This window comes from Eubalaena glacialis, chromosome 1, assembly GCF_028564815.1.
Source record: "Eubalaena glacialis isolate mEubGla1 chromosome 1, mEubGla1.1.hap2.+ XY, whole genome shotgun sequence".
NCBI lineage: Eukaryota > Metazoa > Chordata > Mammalia > Artiodactyla > Balaenidae > Eubalaena > Eubalaena glacialis.
Window position 1 is genome coordinate 35,771,432 of NC_083716.1, and position 22,097 is coordinate 35,793,528.

The following is a 22,097-nucleotide window of genomic DNA, read 5'->3' on the forward strand; positions in this document are numbered from 1 at the left end:
CATAATTCACTGCTATCTGTAACATCACTGTTTATGAATTTGCAGTATTTCTCACTTTCAGTTTATATTCTTAAAAAACTCTGTTAATGTTTTAGGATTCATCTTTTAAACATAAAAATACACAGTTCATACATGTTAAGTGGTTTTTACATTTCAGTTACGGTGCCTTCCTCTCCCAAGAACAACTTGAGAACACTGGAGGAAATATTTCCCTACATTGTAACTCATGATTTCCCTGAACAGAGATTGAAAAATAGAAAAACTAAGCTAGTATTTTTTTAAATTTCAGGTTTTATGAAAAAAAAGTTTTTAATTTATTTTAAATATTAGTAGAAAAGATAAGGAACAGCATGGTTAGAATGATCTTACCCACTTTACATATTAAAATTTCCATTCCATTAAAATAAGAAATTTTTAAACAAATCTAGGCTGGCATAGGTTCTGATATGATTTTCATCATTTGTTTCAATTATTAATAAAATTATGGATGCTGAAAATTATAATTGGGAGATTTGCAGTTTTTTAAACAATTCAAGGGACTAGTAGATGAATCTAATGGAAAGTATTTACCATCTTTCAAAGATTAAATTTTTAATGATAAAATACAAAGTCAATTAGGTAGTAAAGTTATATACTCAGATCTGCTTTATTCAGGACTGTAGCACCTTTTATTCCCAGCCTTTGTATTTTCAAAACCCAATTTCTGTTGATTTGTTGTTGTTGTTGTTTATCTGTACTTAGACTCTTAACTGTAATATGTTATCTCTAAAATATTAATTACCCATATAGTTTAACATCTTTATAATTTTGTAAATGTAAAATTAAGAGTGTGTGAAGATACAGACTACTGGTTTTACACACTGTTTGACTACCCTAGTATTATTTAATAGAGCATATTTGAGAGTGAGTTAAGCAAAAAGAAAAGAGCTATTGCAGTTCCTGATTCAAGGTTACACTTAGCCTCTCCTCCATTCTCAACTAAAACCCTCAAGGGTAATTTTCACAAGGCTGTGTGGGGAAGATCTGTTGCTGCTGCTGGACAGTTCTGATGCTTTGAGTCATGGATCCGTCTCTATAGAACCAATGGAGTTTTCATTAACGTGGTCATCGAAAAGCACTGGCCTATTAACACTATATTTATTGAAGGCTCCATCATTGACTATTTTGCTTACTTTCTGTATTTTTTGTCCTTATTCACAGATACTGTGTTTAAATTAAGAAATGTATCACTATAGGTTTCTCTTTGCTTTCATGTTTACTCTTCTTAAAACACATAGTGTACAAATACAAATGGTAAACAAAGTACTGAATAAAAAAGCACTTAAAACTTTTTTATAGACATATTTTACCATATATGAAATGGGAATTAGGTGTTAATTTTTAATAGATGCCATTAATAAATCAATAATGCATTTTTAAATTAAAAAAAAAATTCCCCACATTCCACTATCCTAACACGGCAGTTTTCTTGCTTCCTTTCAATCTTTATTCATGCATGCATAGAGACTCAGTTTTTTCTACAGTTGATCTCATAGTATATGCACAATCTTGATTCACTATTAAAGAGGAAATATAAGAATATGAAATTAACTCAGCATCATCTTCAGCTCCATAATATAAAACAACGTATTGGTATAGTCATTCATAAAATATCCATTATTATTAACTAAAAAAACCTGGATCTAAATGAGTCAAATTCAAATAGCTTTAATTATAAAATTAGACAATTTATTGGTAAAAACCAATAATAAAATTAGGAAATTTATTGGTAAAAGATCTGACAAAAACTGCATATATGGGACTAAAAAATCACAGAAATCTAAATGAGACGGTAGCTCAGCCATTAGTATATATATATTATATACTAACTAGTATATATATCAGTGTATAGATATAACAGTAACTCCCATTGTTACACAAATAAGGAAATTAATTGAATCGTCCAGGGCTCATAGGTAGTGTGTGGCCAAAATACAAGACTATAAAGGGCAAATCTTTCAGTTTCTTAAGTAGAGTCTGCTCTATACCTTTTGTAATTTTTTCCAACTACTGAGTCTTATAAAAATACAGATTTAGGCTCTTAATCTGAAAGAATCCAAACCAACTTCCAAAAATGTGTCTGACATCACATGAAGAATGGTTTTCTAATTAGTCACATGTTCTGGAGAGGTTTCTCAACTTTGATAGGAAGGTTCCAACCCTACACCAAACTCATTTGACCATTCAAACACAGAGATATTTAAACAGGCCCTTAATCCACATCCAGGTACTTACTAAGAATATTATGGGGAATTCTCTGCTGACCAATGGCTATCAAAACCCAGCTGTAAAAAGCATTATTACTGTAGGGGATTTTCAGGATGATGTGTATACTATCCATTCTTCTACTAAATTTTAACACTGGATTAAATTTGATGATTGGAAATCTAATTTCTGAATTGAGGAATGTTATCAGAGACAGGCCTGTGAAATTCATTAATTTCATTCAGGGATGGTGTTGCAGATGTTGTTAACGATATTGCATAGTGACACGTTAATAAGAATCCACAGGAGCAATCAAGTACTAAGTACTTTATTATCTCAGGTAATCTTCCCAGTATGGAAGTTTTACTATCCCATTGTTCACATCAGGAAATTAGAGCTCAGAAACATAAACAACTTATCCAAATTCACAGAGCTAATACGTGGCAGAGGCTGGATTCAAATCTCTGTCCCTGACTCAAAGCCTGTTCTACTATGTTAGAGGAACTTACAAGTGCTGCAAAGCGGGTTATGTGTCTCTATAAGGAAGGAGAAAATTAGACAAAAAAGGAGATGGGTTACAAAGGTAGAGGGAAACCATATTTAAACATAAGAATAGCGTTAGGAGGAGAGAGACTACAGTAGAAGAGAGATGATCTAGAATTAAGGGATAAGATGCTAAACGACTTTATACTTACAGGCATAATTTGACACAGGTCATCGGTGGTAACACTGCAGATGCCTACTGGCATACTTTGGTCATTAGGAACGATGGGAGGGCTCAATAATTTCTTGTAGCAGCAGGGGGGGAAACGAATATCCAAAGTAATGCTGTTATAAACAGCTAGTCCCATAAGCTATGCATACTAAATGTTAAGCATTAACATAAAATCCATGACAACAAATGAGTTTTGAATTATGCATCAGTCTATTTCTTGCATACTTCTTTCAGATCTAACACTGACTTTCTAATTAATCCCACATACTTCCTCTTTCCTTTCATTTATTTTCTCTTTATTTTACATAATATATTGATAATTACCAAAAATCATGTAAAAAGGAGAGGTTCAGGTGAGAGTATTTAATGATTTCCCTAGAAAAGTTTATCTAAGATCACAATAGATAGCAATTTCATACATTTCTATAAAGTATTTAACATATAAGAAAACTTTCTAAATTTAAACAAAGATGTAGGGGATTTCATAAGCAGCAGCAATTCATTCAGAACTCACTGCAGAACAACACCATTGATTTTGGTGATCATTTTGGCTATTTTAAAACTAAATACAGGCTATGTAGAGAGAGCTGTATTGAGTAGGCCTATGGATACACACACACAGACGTCTACATACACATGCACTACTGATAAGCTAACAGGACAATTAATCTGCCACAGTAATACTTGAAAGACTTATTACTTGGAGTTTACTCAAAGTGTTAAAGTTAAAAAGCTACAGATGTTATATTTATAAACTTTGCCCAATTGTATTTTATCAGTTATACAGCAGAATGTAATTTGTCCATTTGCTATAAAAGGTGTTTTAGATCAAATTTCATAATATTTCAACTGTCAAATAAACATTATAATATCAAGTTCTTAAGGAAGTCAAATTTTATTGACTTAAAAGGAAATCTAAATATATGGGCTGGATAAATTATTGAAAACAATTTAAAAGATTAGAAGACAGCCAATATTTTAATTTGCTAAGGCAGAATGAAGGCTAATAATAATTTAAGGAATAGATATGTGATTTTACAGGTAACCATATCAACAGAGACTGAGCAATGTGTTCTAGGGTAAAGATACTGAAATTAAGTTCTAATATATGCCTGTAATTGTGATAATAGCAATAACAGTAATAAGCATGATACTACTGTAGTTACCATTTATGATCAGCTACTATAGTGACAAGTTCTAAGCATTTTTCATTAAAAATTACAAAAAAAATTATAACCCTGAAGGAAGGTTTTTAACAGATGAGGAAGTAGGTTCATAGGATCTGCTTCAGGGCACTTCCATACGCAGAAGAATCATGCTGCATTTTGCACTAAATCAAGTTGCTCTGGTTGAAGCAGGGGTGGGGATGTGGGAATTCTGCTGGAGCCACTGAAGTGTCATGTGGTGCAAACAGAGCAGACTTTGAAAACCCTGCACTATATTATGTCACCCCTACCCTTAGTTCCAGTGTCCCTTTGGTAATTCTACTCCTAAAAAACTGTTAGATTATGGCTCTTCATGCAATCTTCAAAACATTTTATAATTATTTCTATAGGTTTTACTATAACACTTCTTGTAAACTCCAAGGCCTTAATGTTTAAAAATAATTATATTAGAAATACAATACTGTGAGAGCTACTAGAACAATAAATCTTTGGTCCTGAAATTTAGAAACTGGAACTATGTATGGAACCAACTATATTTTCTAAATCATCATATCTGTTACTTCTCAATTTTTTGTTCTCCTCACCTTTGACAGATCTCTCAACCACTTACGTGATCACAATCCACTGTCATCCCACATTTTTTGTATATATTATCATGCTGTTTAGGGCATCAATCTTACTTTCTATAGTTTTTTTGTGTGTGTGAGATAAATACACATAATAATGAGATAACAGTGGCTATAATTTAATTTTAGATTAATTGTTTAACGTGTAATATACAACATGTAAATACACTTAATATGCTCTTTTGGGTAGTGATTGAATAGAAACTAATGCGTACTGCAAAAAAAAAAAAAAAACCACAAAAAGCAAATTCACAATATTACATATACCACTCTAAAAATGTGGTATAAGAGCTAATACTTTATTACAAATATTAGAAAGTCAAAATATCAGCCAAATCTAAGCCATGATAAGAATGTAAAGTAATGACAAACATATTTATCAGGAAATTCAAATAGCTCCTAGTGTGGTGAGAAGCATCAATGACTCAGGCCTTCAATGAAGTCGAAATATTCAACAAGTGACTACTGTAGATAAGAGAGTAAAAGCAGGAGTCTAATAATTGTTAAACGTTCCTTACTGTGGGCTTAGCACTTTGGACCTTTAGATACGACAACACATACAAAATTTCAGATTAAGTTTACCATCACAATGTGTGGTTTTCCTCACTACCTTTTCTTCCATCCAGCCTCTCGATTTTCATATACATTCTTCAGGATTTACTCCAACAAATGCAAGAAAGACAGACATTCAAAGCCCTCCATCAGATGGCTCTTAATTCTTCTTTTGCCAGCACCTTCCATAACTCTTGGAGCACCCTCTGCTCCCATCAAGTGGACCTCCACATTGCTCTGTAACAGGGCCAGCGCAACGCTGACTTGTTCCCAGCCTTTCTCCCAGTCTATGTCCTACTCTCTCCAGTCCTGTGTTAGTCAAATATACTGGTTCCATTTTAAAATTTGGGAAGAATACGCTGAATCATTCCCTTCTCAGAACTCTTCAGCACTTAATGCCAAATGGTCATTTGACTCTGAGAACAGACTAACCTGCATTGGTGGTCATCTGTCTGTCTAGATGGTAAGCTTCTTAAAGGTAGATTTTTTTTCCTTCTTTTAACCTATGTATCCCCAGTGTTTGCTTATTTATTTATTCTTCCCTCCTTTCTTCCACAATTATATTTTTTAGAATTTAAAAATGAATGCAGAAGGCATCCTGTCCAATCTCCCACCCAATGCAGGAATGCCCTCTCCAACACACCTGATAGGGATCAGAGGATGGCATAGAAATTTATATAATTTTAAAAAACACTATAAAATAATGCCGTATGCTTTAAATGTTCCCATTCCATTCAACTTTTAATTTTTTATGAATGTCCCAGGATTTGAGGCCACATTAAGAGTTAGACTTAATTTCCATAATTTCAATTTAGAAAACTGGGTGAAATAAGCACAAAGTGAAAGAACTAATAGAAAAATAGTTCATTATGAATAGGAAAGATACTATGACTTTTAAAAAATGTCTTAAATTTCTGATAATTTAGGTTATATATGAAATAGGAAATAATATTTATTTTGAGATAAGGTTTTCAGAGAAAAGTGTGAATAATTCAGTCACTCCTTCCAATTAACTAAATCTGCTGATATTACATAGCTGTGATATTACAAAATAATAAAGATTACTGAAAAATCTACTAGTAATTTGACAAGAATGTTTAATCTGAATAAAATACTTATTAACAGTTTTCCAAAATTTAGATAAAATTCTTAAAAATCTCTAGTCTACTAGCACCTCCTAGTGGAAAGTTTAAAGGATACAATTCCAACCAATCGGAATTCAGAATAGTTATCACATTTAAAGCTGCTGAACCAATGGCAGTATGAATCCTTATGATACATAAACATGCCTGGAAAATAGAAGCATAATTTCATCAATATGATTGATTAAAAAAAATCAGAGCGGTAAACATGTACATGGCATCTCATCTATTAGAAGCAAAACATTTCAGCAATAGTTCTGTTACAAACTACCTTTCATGTTAAAATGTATCAAATACATGTCCAAAGAATTTGCAAGAGCACTTTATTGTTCACTGGTATCCTGAACCAAGGGTAGAAACAGGGTAAAAAGACAGAAACTAAATTAATCAGTTGATTTATAAAAACTATAGTTTTATACTTTATAAGTTATGATCAAAATTAATTTTGAGGATTATCTGGAGATTTCAATTTATCTCTGTCATCTCTATTTCCCATTACCAGAGAGATGCTGTATATACATATATACCAAATTAAGAAAAATAAAGAATAAGAAAAACACTTAAAACTCTCTTTTGAAGAAAAACATTTAACGATACTAAGGATTATATAGGTGTTTTCTCTAAATAAAATCTAATTAAATTTCAAAGGTTTATTTAATGATTCTTATTTATTAAAATGGCTCATTTTTTAATGAAAGAGACTTCGAATATTAGTGAAGAGCAAACTATAGTTCTGCTTTTAAATTTTGAATGTTCTTTTTATTTCAGTGACAAATTTTCATGCATTTGGCTTAGTCAGAAAACATGTGGATGCTTCCTTGCAAATACATTTTGTGTAGGATTCCCAGTAAGATAATGAATATTATGTTCATCAATTTGGTCAATTTAAAAAATGTAACTAACAGTCTTTAAAAAATCATTCAACATTTATGGTTGACAAAAAAATCTGTAAAATCATAGGCTAGATTAAAAATAAGAGTGACTACTTGAATCTAACAATTAGGGAGAAAACACTTTCATAAAAATTAACTACTCACCATAATCTGGATGAAAAATTTGGCGAATTAGAAGAAGGAACCATTCCTTAGTCAAGCCGCCCATATCCAAACCAGCTTCCCCTACAAACGTAACTTTCAACTTCTTTTTCAAGTCTGCTCTTTTCCGGGTTAACTATTTGAAGAAATTATAAAGTAGAGGAGAACAAAGGGCAGTAAAAAGGAAATTAACTTTTTAAATTTTGGAATATGTATTATCTTATTTACAATGTCACAAAACTCCATCCATCCATCCATCCATCCCCCAACACTGTATTAGCCAGGTGTGGTAATGTTTGTTGTAGAGATCAAGGAACAGAATTAGAGAGGTCAGGTAGCTTGCCCAAGGTTACTGTCTCCCAGCACCATATTGTCTCCAAGATTTTAATTTAGCAGAATACAGTACAAAGTAGTTCATTTCCTTTTAACTTGCCTTCAATGCTAAACTTTAAAAAAATCACATAACTAAATCAAATATTATCTTATAATAGCCACATGAAGATCAGGCTAAAGAACTGCACATGCATGAAGCTCTACAATACATATACATACAATCAAAGTATGTTTGACCCTAAATAGACCCAAGATATCCTTGTAGATCAGACTTCTAGATGAGTAATCTGAGGTCTGGAGAAGTTAAAATGACTTGTTACACACCCAACCAGTTAACAAAGGTGGTCTAGAATCTAAGTTATATATTCAGAAACATACATTTAAGTGTTCTATATGAAATTCTTTTCTGAAGATTTAACAAGCCACTAATAAACATATAAAAATGAACATAAGGCTTAATTGTGAATACAGAACTGTTTTTAACTATGGTATCAAAATATAAGCAAGCACACTACTGGCATACAGAAACAAAAGATAGCTTTCTAAGATTTTAGTAATAAGCCATATTATCAAATTTATTTAAAGCTTTAATCAAATAATACTATTCTGGAATAAATGATCGATACCTCATCAAGAGAATCGCTGACCAGATGTGTCCGCCTTACTTTCATATTTAGAAATAACATATTCATATCAGGTCTCTGTCTTCGAGATACTTTATCCACCAGACTTTGCTAATTAAAAAAGAAAGCAAACATTTTCATTTATACTTAAACCATAATCTCATTTAAAACATTTAAACACTTTAGTAAAAATCACTTATATTCTTCTCTTTGCCATCTCTCATAAACATTTCATAAACTCGATTATACAAATTTTGATTTATGAAAATGCCCTACAATTATTTCATTTGGGGACAATGATAACCGAAGGGGATCCAAAATGGAGGACCTAAAATAATTCATCTTCTTTAGTAAAATAATGTTACATTACTGTTTCCGTATGTCTCATCTCTTAAATAGCAAAGTTTTCTGTTTAGTAAATACAAACAAAGTGGGAACATTGGAAACAAGGTATATACTTCTGATGATAAACTTGGCTTAAGCTTTTTTAGATAATGGATTTACTCTAAAAGCACAATTAGTCTACTTTTAGAAAGTAATTTTCAACATATTTCAGAAACCATTAACAATGTTCATATCCTTTGTCCCAGTAATTCCACTTCTGGGAATTCTAAACACAGAAAATATTTTATACAGTGAGATGTTCATCACAGCATTATCCATAAGAGCAAAACTTTAGAAATATCTTAAGTATGTATCTCTCTAATGGAATATAATACAGCTATCAAAAAATGATGGTCATAAAAACTATGTAAATAACATGGAAAATGTTTAGGGAATATACAACTGAAAAAAAAAGCAGGGAAACAAAATTGTATACACAATATTGTTTCAACTCTGCTGCCTTTTAAAGATAATATAGGTAAAAACTATCAAAAGAAAATTTCCTAAAATGTTAACAATAGTTATGCTTGAGTGATGGAAATATGGATGATTTAAAAAGGGAATATATAAATATCATGCTTGCATATTTAATTTATCTAAATCTTTTTCAGACTACCTCATCCTCTTTGGTAGCAAAGAAAATGAATTATTGTACAGATTAAAGATGAACATTTCAGACATTTTAAATACATGCAGCAATTTGCTTACTAGGTAAAATTTTAATACCCCAAATCTATATAAGGCTACTTTCATGATTTTGTAGATTACTATAATAATACACTAATTCAGAGCCCTTCCTCATCTCTCCAATATTCAATTCTAAAGGCTTTTAGTAGTTTTTATTCCTTCTCTGTGTCCTCTCTTTTGTGTTCAAAGAGATCTATATTTCCGGGATAGTATGCTGTGTCATGGACCTGTTTTCCAACCCTTTACTATCTTCTGTTCCCAGTCTAGCTCCTGGGAAGCTGTCACACTGGAAATATCCAACACACAAATTTAAATTAGGATGCTAATGGAAGACAAGGCTTAGTGGCTACTCCTCCCATCAGGAATTCATATTGAATAGAAAGTGTTTCAAATGAAAGAAATAACCAACAATGGTAGAATTTTAGACATAGTCTGATGAGGAAGTTATTTTTAGGCTGGGGAATCTCTTTTGCAACTTCAAAGTATACCATATAAGCTCTTGCTTGCATTAACTACTTATAAGGCTGTCCTTGTGTCAAACTAGTTACCAGTCATTAATTCCAACTGGTTTGGCAGTTTACAAGTTAAAATGCTGGGAAACACCCATAACCAATAATGCCACTTGACTCTTCAATCGCTACTCATTTGTGCCCATGCCCTGTGGAAGATAGCCTGGGACACAGTCTACAGCTGCCACTCTCCTTTTAATTGGAAGAAAAGTTAAAAGAAGATTACTTAATATTTTAAGTGTGAGTGACACAGCAGAAGACTGCTCAGAGGAACTTAGATAAACTTCTAGCTCTTTGGAATTTTTCCTTATAAATATAAAAAAATCATAGCCCAAGGTTAAAAAAAAAGCACTAAAAAGGCACATGAAATTGCATAAATGCAACTAACCGAAAACGTCAAAATGACTAGCTATGTAGACTAATCTTCGAGCCAATATCTACCCAAGATTAAGTAATAATTCTGGTGCTAAATATACCTGTTGAAATCTACTTTTCAGCAGGGTAATGTGGCTATGTTACTCCTTTGGTACACATAGGCAATAACATTTCTTGTAATATTCCAATACTCAGTGTAAACTGACTCTGGGATGTCACTAGTCACTCGAATCTTTTGTCCCGCTCTGTGACAGGAAAAAATACTCACCTTCTGGTGAATTACTGAAGAATAAACAATTCTTATTTTTATGGTATTTTGAAGTATTACAATTTATGCATTAGGATTCTTTTTATATTCTTGGACAAGACACAGAAATCATTTCCTTTTACTCTATGGGTCTGTCTTGGGTCTCTTTATTTTAAGAAGACTACAGCCAAACCTTCCCTCTAAGTTTTAAAGTTGCAAGTAATCATGTCACAAAAGCAGATACTCAAAATATACGAGCATTTAAATGTATAGTCTAGAGCTCTAACCTAAAAAAAAAAAGCTCAATCAATCTGATATACATTAGATAAAGTACCTAACTTTACTGTGCTGTGCTGAAACCATGGTAGGCTGTGGACAGGACAGGCCCAGAGATGAACATCATCCTGTTCCATTAATTTGTCTAAAGCCAGCCTGACTGCTACCCCAGTTTCAATGGGCCTCCATGCATTTTGGTTCCCTAAGGATCGTTAAACACCTCTCACCTTCTTTGGACACATTTTCTCAGTTTTTCAAGACTGTACTTTTTGTTACATTTTCTAATTTTTCAGTTGTTTCTATTTGACTTACATAAAATCTAGAAAATGTGTCAGTGGTTTGAGTGGTTTGCTCTTAAGGACACTCCTTTCCTTGTCCTCACGGTAGTTCTTTCTCACCAGTGCTCTGTTAGTGACCCTGGAGGATGTTATCTACAAAATGATGTCCAACAAGTTCCTAGTACTTTGGATCTGTGAGAGGCATTTAATCTCCATGCTATATTTATAATATAATGAGAAGTTGATGAGGGGTATCTTTTCCCCATATCATGAACAGGTTTAAGTACTTTTTAAGGGAGTATGATATGAATTTTACTTTTAACATTTCCTGATTATGCTAGAACAATTCACAAGACATTTGACTTATTTGTTAAATTATTTACTATATATTGATTATAGTCAGCATAAATGTTTTCATAGCTGGCTTACCCTTGCGATGCTTATCATCTGTTGTTCTGAGTCTCTCTGAATAATGATTTTTTTTGCAGCTATAGAAATAACGAATGGGTACTGACAGAAGGAAAACCTGCTCAACAAGTGAAAACAGAAAAAGCAAAATGGTGTATTTTTAGCAAAATTATACTAAGGGAATCTAAGCTACCCCTTCTAACAATATTAAACATTACTTTTGTATTGTGTTTTACCATTCACAAAATGATTTTATGTGCATCATTTCTTTGAATCCCCACAGCCCTGTGAAGTATGCTCCATTATTAGATGTGCAGTGCCTTTATTCTCTAGAGGAAGCTACACCTAATGTTCTCAAGTATGTGCTAACCGCTTATATTGTTTGTACAAATAATTTCAGTTTAGATAGTCACTTGTATATCATTACCTGGGAAAAATATGGGCAACAGCAGAACCAGGAGGCAGAAGTGTTGATGAAGGATTTAGGACAGAAAATTCATGTGCAGAAATTAATATAAGAATCCATTACTATATGGATATTTCTGATGCGTGAGCTTCAGAAATGAGGAAATCTAGCAATAACTATGGTAGGAAAAGTAGTAAATTTAAGAGCAATAAAATAAAAGTTAGAAAAAGGTGTGTTGCTTTAGCACTATATTTAATGATGTAGTAATATGAAATGGTATGTATTTGTAAAAACACAACATAGGATCAAAAGTTATGAAAATAACTTCTTTCCTGGGTCAGAGCTCATTCTATGTTATATAAAAGAGCCACAAACCACACAGAGAAATGCACTTAGAGAGAACTAGTATCGTAGCAATGACACTTCAGGAGTTAGACTCCCACCAGAAGTGGCTGTAATGAATCCATCAGTTACAGTTGGAATGCACTGAGGACGGTCAAGCAGTGCATCTGTGACCACTGGTGCAATATAGGAATTATGAGGAAAAAGGAAATAGCCCTAGTGTGAACTGAAAATGAAATGGCTTTCCCCTTGGAATGAAACTGTTAAAAAGCAGTAAGAAAACCGTTCAGTATTAATGTGTAATAATTTTGAATCACTAAGTGCTAACTAGAAATTTGGAAATAAAAAGAAGTGCAATGAACTTAGTAGGATAATGTTGGTCTTATGTACTTTAAAACAGTGCATCTCAGCCTTTCCCTAGTCATGGCACGTAGACAAACCATACTATGTGTATGACACACTGAGATAAACAGATGAGGCTGCCCATGGCCAGACATGTGACTTTCCCTGGGGCTCTGGTCCCCCTCTAGGTCCGGGCTGGCTTCCCAAGGGCTGAAGGGATCATAGAGTCAAACCTCTGTTAACTCATTTTTGGTACAACAACACTATGGCACATTGTTTAGAGGAGCTCTGCATTGAAAGATGTCACTGAAATATGCACAATAACTCTCGGAATCGTCTTGTGGTTTTGTCTACAACATTACAATTACATCAAAGTGTAAAATAAACTTTGTCAAGAAAACATCCATCAGACTGACCAAGGTCCCCAGAAATGGAATTCTTAGTTCAGGTGTGGACTGAGATACGTCCAGAAAGCTAGTCTATGTTTTAGGCCAATTCTGGTAGAAAGGGTCCCTGGGAGCTTGAACCAATTTATGAAGTAACCTGGGGTTTTAGATTACTTATAGTCACATCCTATTTCTTAGTCAGTCTCCTTTAGAATAATGCATTCTGCAGGATATCTTGTAGTCTGGGAATAAAATAAGTCTGGGATAGTCTTGCTGGTTTAATCCAAAATGTAAGTGTGAATATAAGGTGCAGGGTAAGTGTTTCCAAAATCTATTATACTACTGTAATAAATCATTTCTGGTAAAGCCATTTCTCTGTAACATCCATTCTTTTAATACTGTGTATAAAGGACAAACACTTCATCCACAGAAAAAGGGAGAAAAAGAGTGAATGTATGTGTGTATGTGCACACATGTGTGATCACTGTGATAGATCAGGCACCGGCACACTACCGCCCATACAGCCTACAACCTAGGCTTGTGAATAAAGCTTTTGGGACACAGACACAGCCCTTCAATTACATATTTTCTAAGGCTGTTTTTCGTGCTATAATGGTAGACCAGAGACTGTATAGCCCAAAGAGCCAGAAACATTTATAATCCTGTACTTTGCAGAAAAAGTTTGTTGACCTCTGTTCTAGGTGATGGCACATAGAATAAGAAGATATAAGAAACTGCATACTAAGATAGAACTTTTCCCTTCTTAAAAAGATGCTACTAATCAAGCCAAAACCATATTAACATAACTGTAAATTCAAAATGTAATAGAAAAAGAAAATGCTTTAAGAAATATAATGATATTTCAAGGCTGGATATCTAAACTACATTTATAAGTTTATATGCAAAGGTATGTGTATACTTAAATTTATTTACACAAACTTAAAAGCCAGTCATTATTTTGAATAGTATTTTATTTAGGTGAGTAATCAGATGAGCTTTTGATCATACCTGTGAGAATTTCCAAAGCTCTGCCAGGTGTGGTATTCTTCCATGAGATCAATATGATCCAATGTAGAATTATAGAAATCAGTATAAGGAATAAGGGGAGGATGAACCAAATTGTTTGCAGTATCTGTAAAGATAAATTCTAACATAATGATCTTTCCTAACATGTACATGATTCATTCTAATAATAGGAAGAACATTTTAATGCCCACCAGAAAGCCTTTATCTAGAAATTCCTATTTTAAGCTATTGTAGTGCCAAACGAAAAGGTAGTTTTAAAATTGTGGTCAAAATGCAGCCAATAATTTCTTGCTTTAAAAAAAAAAACTTGAATGGTGGGCATTATAATAGTATAATAAAGGGAGTACACAGATGGCCAGCTACGCATGCTATTTCCCCATCAGGGTGTTCTAGGGGTTGGCAGGAATGAATGGAAGTTCTTGTATTCTTAGGAATCACTACTTAGCAGGTCGTATGCAGATGATAGCCATAAAACAGAATATTGCCCAATAAAATGCATAAAGCTTTTTCATGCTTATACATTAATTGTGAAATCCATTAGCAAAATAGAAAATAAATCACTACAACTCTTCTCCTCAAAGGAATGGTTTAAGATGTAAGAATGCCTCTACAGTATTTTGAGATCCTTATGGAAATGTCCTTATATTTAACAAAAGAAAAGTAAAGATGATTGAATAATAAAACCTACTAAGTAAAGCCAACACTTTAGATGCTGATGGGATCCACCAGGAACACTTTGATATAGGTGGAAATTCTTCAGGCTTTGCAGGAAACAGGCGTAAAGAAATAAACTGCAGCAATCTCTCTACCAATTGTTTGAACCTCTTCTGGGATAATCTGGTAAAGATTTTGAAATAATTCCAATCAAAATTCACATTTTCTACTTTGGCAATATATTTGTTAGAGATCAAAGTTCATCCTTTATACATAAAATTTTAGGCTATTCCTCCAAATTCTATTTCTTAAATTGCCAAAAATTTGAAAAGATGCAAAATCTTACCTCGAATATCATTTCTCAAATAAGAAATAAACACCAAAATTACTATAAAGTTAGCATTAAACATTTCACTATTAAGGCTTTTAGTATTCAGTCAATCCTCATTCGCAGACTTTGTATTTGCAAATTCACCCATTCCCTACAATTTAATTCTAATCCCCAAATCAATAATTGTGGCGCTTTCATGGTCATTTCATGGCTGTGCAAAGAGTGGCAAAAACTGGGAGTTGCTTATGCTAAGGCTGAACAAGGCCACGCTCTGCCTTCTTGTTTTAGCTCTCATACTGCAAACAAGTGTCCTTTATGCAGTCTACGTGGGTCATGTTTTTCAAATTCTTGTGCTTTTTGTTAGCGATTCTGCTGTTTTAAAACGGCCCCTAACTGCAGTGCTAAAGTTCTGTCTAGTGTTCCTAAGTAAAGAAGGATGTGATGTGCCTTATGGAGAAGGTACTTATGTCAGATAAAATTTGCTCAGACATGAGTTATGGTGCTGTTAGCCGTGAGTTCAATGTTAATAAAACAAAAATTTATATCAAATAGGTGTCTTTAAATAGAAATACAGATGAAGCAAGGTTATGTACTGATTGGTTGATAAAAATGTTGTGACCAAAGGCTCGCAGGAAGCTAACCCTGTATTTCACTGTTCACCAATTCAGTGTTCCCAGTAGCTTTATAGAACATAACTATTGTTAATAATAAGAATTGACCGTATTTAAAATTCATTTTGGGAATATTTAGCTTCTTTAACTTTTATTAGTCATGGGGAAAAGTAATTGTTAATGTAAGTATTGTTCTGTGGAAAAAAAGTACTGTACTTTTATAAATTGATATTGATGGCTAGTATGTTTTACAATGATTTTTTAGGTAAGGAAAATGCATTGTGTAAATAACGGTAAAATTTATTGATAGGAAATAAAAAGACACAAATTAAAATAGTAATGTATGAGCAAATCCAGTCACCATCTTTGAGATATATGAAAAATCAATGATAGGAATGTGCTGTATAAAATGCAAAAGCAGTGGACAGAAATCTCAACAACAGCTGGCACAAGCAAAACGGTTACTTACATACAAAACAGATCTTTAATGTATCCTCTATGTAGTACTAAAGAATATGCTTATAACTGGCTTCTGAAGCACTGTGAATTATAAGTATCATTTCTCAAGACCTGAAAACATTTAATATATTTTCTTATAAAGTTACTAACAAACTTAAAACTTTAAGATTATAAAAGTTCTTAATATCATAGAATAATTTACTTTTTAAACCAGTGAACTAGGAAATGATGGTCAGCTTCCACTAAGGTAGCTATCTGTCGTAGCAAGTGAGCATAGATGACATATGTAGATGTGTTATTAAATTGAGGATTCTGAAAAAGATATTAAAGATAATTGCGTTAAAATTTTGTTAACATGTAAAAGGAAAGACACTATGCTTAATGAGCTAAGTGGCGAATTCAGAAAACTAAATTTGAGATTATGAAATACTAGGTGAAATCCTTGAAAACAAGAATCTATTTGTTTAATTATTTAATTAACAGAGACTTGGATTTCCACTATGGTCCAGTGGTTTTGGAATTAAGACAGATCTGGGTCAGAGGGCTAATTCTACCACTTACTACTATATGCCCTTAGGAATGTTCCTTAAACTTTGATTCTCAACTTCCTTATCTGAAAAATGGGAATGATAATATCTATCTTGGAGGTTGTTTTGAGTATGAAAAAAAACTGTATGTAAAGCACGTAGCTCACTGCCTGGTATAAATGGTGGCAATCACTACTATCCGATTAAACAAAAACCTGGTTCTTCCTCGATTAAAAAAAAAGGAGGAGAGAGAATGCTAGAAAAATAAAAGCTGGTAATGAAACTTTTGCCATTGTGAAATGAGTTATTTGCATATTTCACAAAGAACAAGGGGAGAACCACAGAATAGCTTCGGAGAACTTTTAAGCGTTAGAGTAGAGCTTGTAAACCAAGCAAAACCTCTAGTTATATGTCCAAAATCTAAAACTCCATCACAGTGTACATTTCAGAGCTCCATGGGAAAAATGAGTATTATTGAACAATAAACCAAAATTGTAAAAAAAATAATAGAGCACCATGTGTTTTTCAAAATTGACTTATGGTCAGGATGGTTCAAAATGAGGGAGTGACCCCAGATGATAAACTCATCAAGTGATAGCTCATAAGAACAAGATGTCATGAGCAGAGCTTACTGCTGACCAATACACTCACTTAAAAATTTGAGCTTCATGTTGTCACTTGCTAGCTTTTACTATTCTCCATGTATATTTCCTCTTTTTTCTAGTTTTGTCTTTCTCCTCTTACCTCTTTACTTCCCTTCCTCTCCTTACATCCCTCAACTACCTCTCATCTATTTCCCCTTTTTTTGTTTCCTCTCTCTTCCTTCTTCTACCCCTATCTTCCATATTTCCTTTTATTGGACATAATATTGAACTAAACATCCTATCTTGTTTAATATAATTTTTTCTTATCTTTAAATGAGATAATAATTTATATGAACACCCTTGGTAAATTGTAAAGAATAATACAAACATAGTATGCTAGCTATGGGAATAACGTACTTCTCAAAAAATTATAAAAACTAAAATTGCTTTTCATTTGTTTGGACCTTATTTTTTTTTTTTGTACCAATGAATCTGTATCTCTCAAGAAGAAAAAGTTCATCATCTTTGCTTTAGCAAATATAAACAACCATTTTGATTTTTCCATTAGAATTCTAGTTTAAACATTTATTGAAAATACACAGAAAAGTTAGAAACCCACTAATTGGGAAATAAAAGAAAGTTTTGGAGTCCCTTAAAAAACTAGTTACAAGAAAGGAAGTTGACTGGAGGAGGAAAAGTGCTTCCATTCTGTTTGTTCCAGAATCCCACAGCAGGAAGGCAAGTTAAAATATTAATCCTGGAGATAATTTAGCCTTCCACTGTTTATTTGTTATAGCTTTAATTCTCTGGTTACAAGTAATTATAATCTAAAAAAGTATCAAAAATGTTGCTCAAAATAATACTTAGTATTTGATATCATTTCACTTACACATGCATAGATTGAGATATGAATTACACACTTCAACTACGTTTTTGCTTTCTTACCTGTAAAAGTATAAAATATGCTCTAAGATCATCTTTTGTTCGTGGACTGAAACAGAAATAATTGTAATTGATTAGAGATGAATGCTTAATCTTATAGTATCTAATAAAAAATTATCAATGTTTCTGTGAGAATTGACTTGATAAAAGCCAAAAACTAGACTTAAACCTGAAAACATAAATCATTGCCCAAAGTGTACTAGATGATCTTTACAAGATATAAAGCCACATCATCTGAAATATAAATATATAACATATGTATTACATTTTGAAATTGATATATATACACATGTATATATATAATTTTTAAATTAGTAGTAATATTTCTCTGTGGAAGAATTATCTTGACTGAATAATGATTTAAATTATTTAGGTTTAAATAAAATCTAAACTATTTCTTTCTATACTATTCTACATAATTGTCAGATTATTTTCTCAATAGGACTACTATTTTGTTTTAGAAATTATATTTGAAAACATTTTAAAAAGCTCAAAGCAATTTATAAATATTAAAATTCCTGGTGATAGGAGAGTCCGTTTTTTTTTTTTTCCCCCATTTTATAGCTGTACCATGAAAATTTCCATTTTCCTGTTCTATGCACTAGTATTTTAGTACAGTATACAGTTCTGGGTACAGAAATTGTAGTTAAGATCACAGGCTCTTTTGCCAGACAGCCTGGGTTCTAATTCTGACTCAGGCACTTACTGTGTTAACTTGGGCAATTTACTTCTCTGTAAATTAGTTTACTCAAGTGTGAAATGAAACTAATCATATTGCCTATTTCACAGGATTGTAGTGAAGATTCAATGAGAAATACATGCAAAGTCGTTTGAAAGGTGCCTAGCCCATAGTAAATAGTCAATAAACTGTAGATCTTGTTGTCGTTACTATAAATCCAAAATAAAACAAGATTTTGGGGGTAAAGACCACATGATCCTTTGATAAGTAAGTCGCATTAAATTCTTTTAATCTGCCTCCGGCACACATTTGAGGAGCAGGGGTTAGAAAGCCGTGTGAGCATGCTTGGAGGGAATTGAGGTCCCAGCAGTTTCGGACCACTGGACTTCCCCACTCTCCTAAGTGTTCATTTTACATTCCAAATTTTCCTCTTCATTTTCAACGAAGCATTATGTATTCAACCAGAAACATAAAATTCAAGGAAAATGCAAAAATATTACTAGAATGATAAACTAGGAAAATACTGTTAAGTTAAAAATCACATGAAAAATACAGTATGTTTTCAATTGTTTTAAAAAGATGACTAGAAAAAAACTGCAAAATGTTACATTTTTACTTTTTTATACTACCTTGACTTTTCTCAATTTTCTATAAAAACCAAGTTTCTTTGAAAATTGGAACAATGTTATTAAAATATACAGGGTACATTTAACACTATATTTAAGAACTCTAGTTTGGTATTTTCAAATTGGGCTTAATATAAACATTTAAATTATAATTTAATGGTATTATTTGGCTTTAATAGAAGCTATCATTTAAATTATAATGTTAAGTAACACCAATTTAAATCATATGTACTTTTAAAAGTATATTTTTGTGTTCTGCATATTCACAGTTCAAAACATTATCAATTACACTGTCCATCATTCCTCACATAACAATTCAATATTTAGTTCCAGGAAAAAAATATTTCAGTAGCTAAATTTATGTTTCCTTACACTAGAAATAAGAAAAATTTTGCTCTGCTACCAGAAAGCACAAGGCTAAATTTAACGCCTATATTATTTCATTCTAGGTGACTCATTTAACTACCCATCCTATTTTTGTAAAGCACATATATCTGTACATGACAGATCTTATATACAATTTTAAAGAATTCACAGATCCTCTGAAGCTCACCTGTGGACTGTCCTGAGAAGTCATAAGTCTCAAGTTAAAAAGCTCTGTTATAAATGGTTTCTAATTTCATTCTGATCTATGTTTTTATTGTAGCAAGTAAAATCTTCTCTGAGAGTAAAACACATACGTATATATTAAAGACGGATGAGCTGTGTATATTAACCATCTATACTGATTAGCCAAATATTAGTTGTACTTACCCTTTCCATTCTCGTAACAGGCTGTTAATGATTCCCTTTAATACTGTCTTCTGAATGTCTTGAGGCTGTAGGCAAAAGAAAATCATGAAATAATTAGGATTAGCTATTTAGGTGACTTTTATATGTTAATTATATTTACAGATCTGTTTCAATAGTTAAAACCAGACTTGATGACCGAGGACTACCACTTAACGGTAGTCTCAGTTTCACATCTGAGAGATTATAATGAGAATGCTCCCTGGTGCACTGTACAACCTGCACAAACATACATGGTGGCTGTTTGATGACTACCATCAGTTTTATATAACAGTGAAAACAGAAAAAGAAAAACAATTTCACTTTCTCTGGATTGACAGGATAAAATCATGAACATAAGTCTAAGAATAGCATGTTTAACAATATAAAATGACTGCATACGTTTTAGACATATTTAGTCCTACCAATACCATGTTATAATTAGCAGTTAAGCCCACAATTCATTATTAAGTACGACCAAATTATGTTCAATAAAAAAATAACACGATAAAGATTTTTTGTTATAGGATCTGAAAAAGGTACTAAATAACATTTTTTTATAGTTTAATAATTCAAATACTAAAAAAACTTAATTACTACCAAACATGTCCCATAAGAATGAATGAAAACACATCTAGATGGCGCTTTTAGCTTATAAGAAGTAATGACTAAAACCTTCATTAACTAGAAGCTCCAAACAGTCATTAAAATTTCTCTGTCATGTTGTTATATGAAAGGGGCAAACGTCAAGAGAACAAGCATATATCATGGATTTATTTTAAAAAAAAACCACAATCATCACTTCTAAGACATGTCTGTCAGCACTCATTCAGCCTAGCACCTTTCTTAATATACTTATTTAATACATCATTCCTTTCTCCTCCTCTGCTTGCAGTGACCCTTCACACCCAGAAGGCAAACAGCGCCCCAGAGCAATGGAAGGCTGCAGGAGAAAAATCACACAAATGTGCTGACTAGACACACTGAGTTTATGTCACAAATCTCAAAAGGACACTCAACACCACTGACAGTCCTTCAACATTTCCCTAGTTCATCTACTTCCCTGCCTCCATGACAACTATTTCAAACCTTTTTCTCATTCCTCAAACCTCCAACACCTCCTTCCCATCATCACTCTCAGCTCTGATCTTGCCACACACTTTAGAGAGAAAACAGATGCACCCAAATGAGGACAGATTCATCTTGCCACTATTATTCTAATCATTTACCTGCACTACAACTGACCAAGCCCAACCCCCTCACTTGAGCCCTATGCTCCATCCTCTCTCACCTTGTCAAGGACCTGGTTATTCAGTTTTCTTCTATCTCCCCCATATCATCCATTTCTTCCACACTACTAGGTCGTTCCCATCAGTAGAACACTACATCCTAATACCATCTGCACGGATGTGTCTCTACATTTTCACGCTTCTCCACCCTGATCTATGCCCTAAGAGGCTGACTACTAAGGACTACATCAACCAGACTCCTTTGCCTTTTTTTGCCTTCTGGTTGGATTCAGCCATAGGGAACACTGACAGAAGGGGGAAGAGAGGAAAGTTGGGGTATTTATTCCCTTAACGCCCTCCCTGCAAGGTCACCATGGGCTGGCTATGCCCCTCATCTCCTGTGAGGCAGCCCTCTCCCCGACAGCTCACCTCCAGATTCACTCTACTGTACTACTCCCGAGGGCCTCCCTTGTTCTGCTAACACTTTTATAAACAGTCCCCTCCAGGTTGCCAGTTAGAGTGTGTCATCTGTTTCCTGCCAGGACCCTGGCTAATATATTGCTCATGTTAAAAACCTTTCATTTGG

General features: G+C 33.0%; 1 protein-coding gene across 2 annotated transcripts in view; it reads right to left on the minus strand.

The window, feature by feature from the left end:
- Positions 1–22,097, minus strand: part of HECTD2 (HECT domain E3 ubiquitin protein ligase 2) — a 74,467-nt gene that overhangs the window by 12,199 nt on the left and 40,171 nt on the right. The window contains exons 6-15 of one of the 2 annotated variants that reach the window (XM_061195187.1): positions 20,268–20,332; positions 18,213–18,258; positions 16,359–16,468; positions 14,790–14,938; positions 14,084–14,207; positions 11,621–11,717; positions 8,439–8,546; positions 7,483–7,615; positions 6,504–6,592; positions 2,940–3,098 (exon numbers count right to left, since the gene is read on the minus strand). In XM_061195187.1, the coding sequence (XP_061051170.1) occupies positions 2,940–3,098; positions 6,504–6,592; positions 7,483–7,615; positions 8,439–8,546; positions 11,621–11,717; positions 14,084–14,207; positions 14,790–14,938; positions 16,359–16,468; positions 18,213–18,258; positions 20,268–20,332 (1,080 nt within the window). Of the gene's footprint in view, positions 1–2,939; positions 3,099–6,503; positions 6,593–7,482; positions 7,616–8,438; positions 8,547–11,620; positions 11,718–14,083; positions 14,208–14,789; positions 14,948–16,355; positions 16,469–18,212; positions 18,259–20,267; positions 20,333–22,097 lie in introns of both variants that reach the window. The other variant, XM_061195196.1, reaches the window with a different exon arrangement.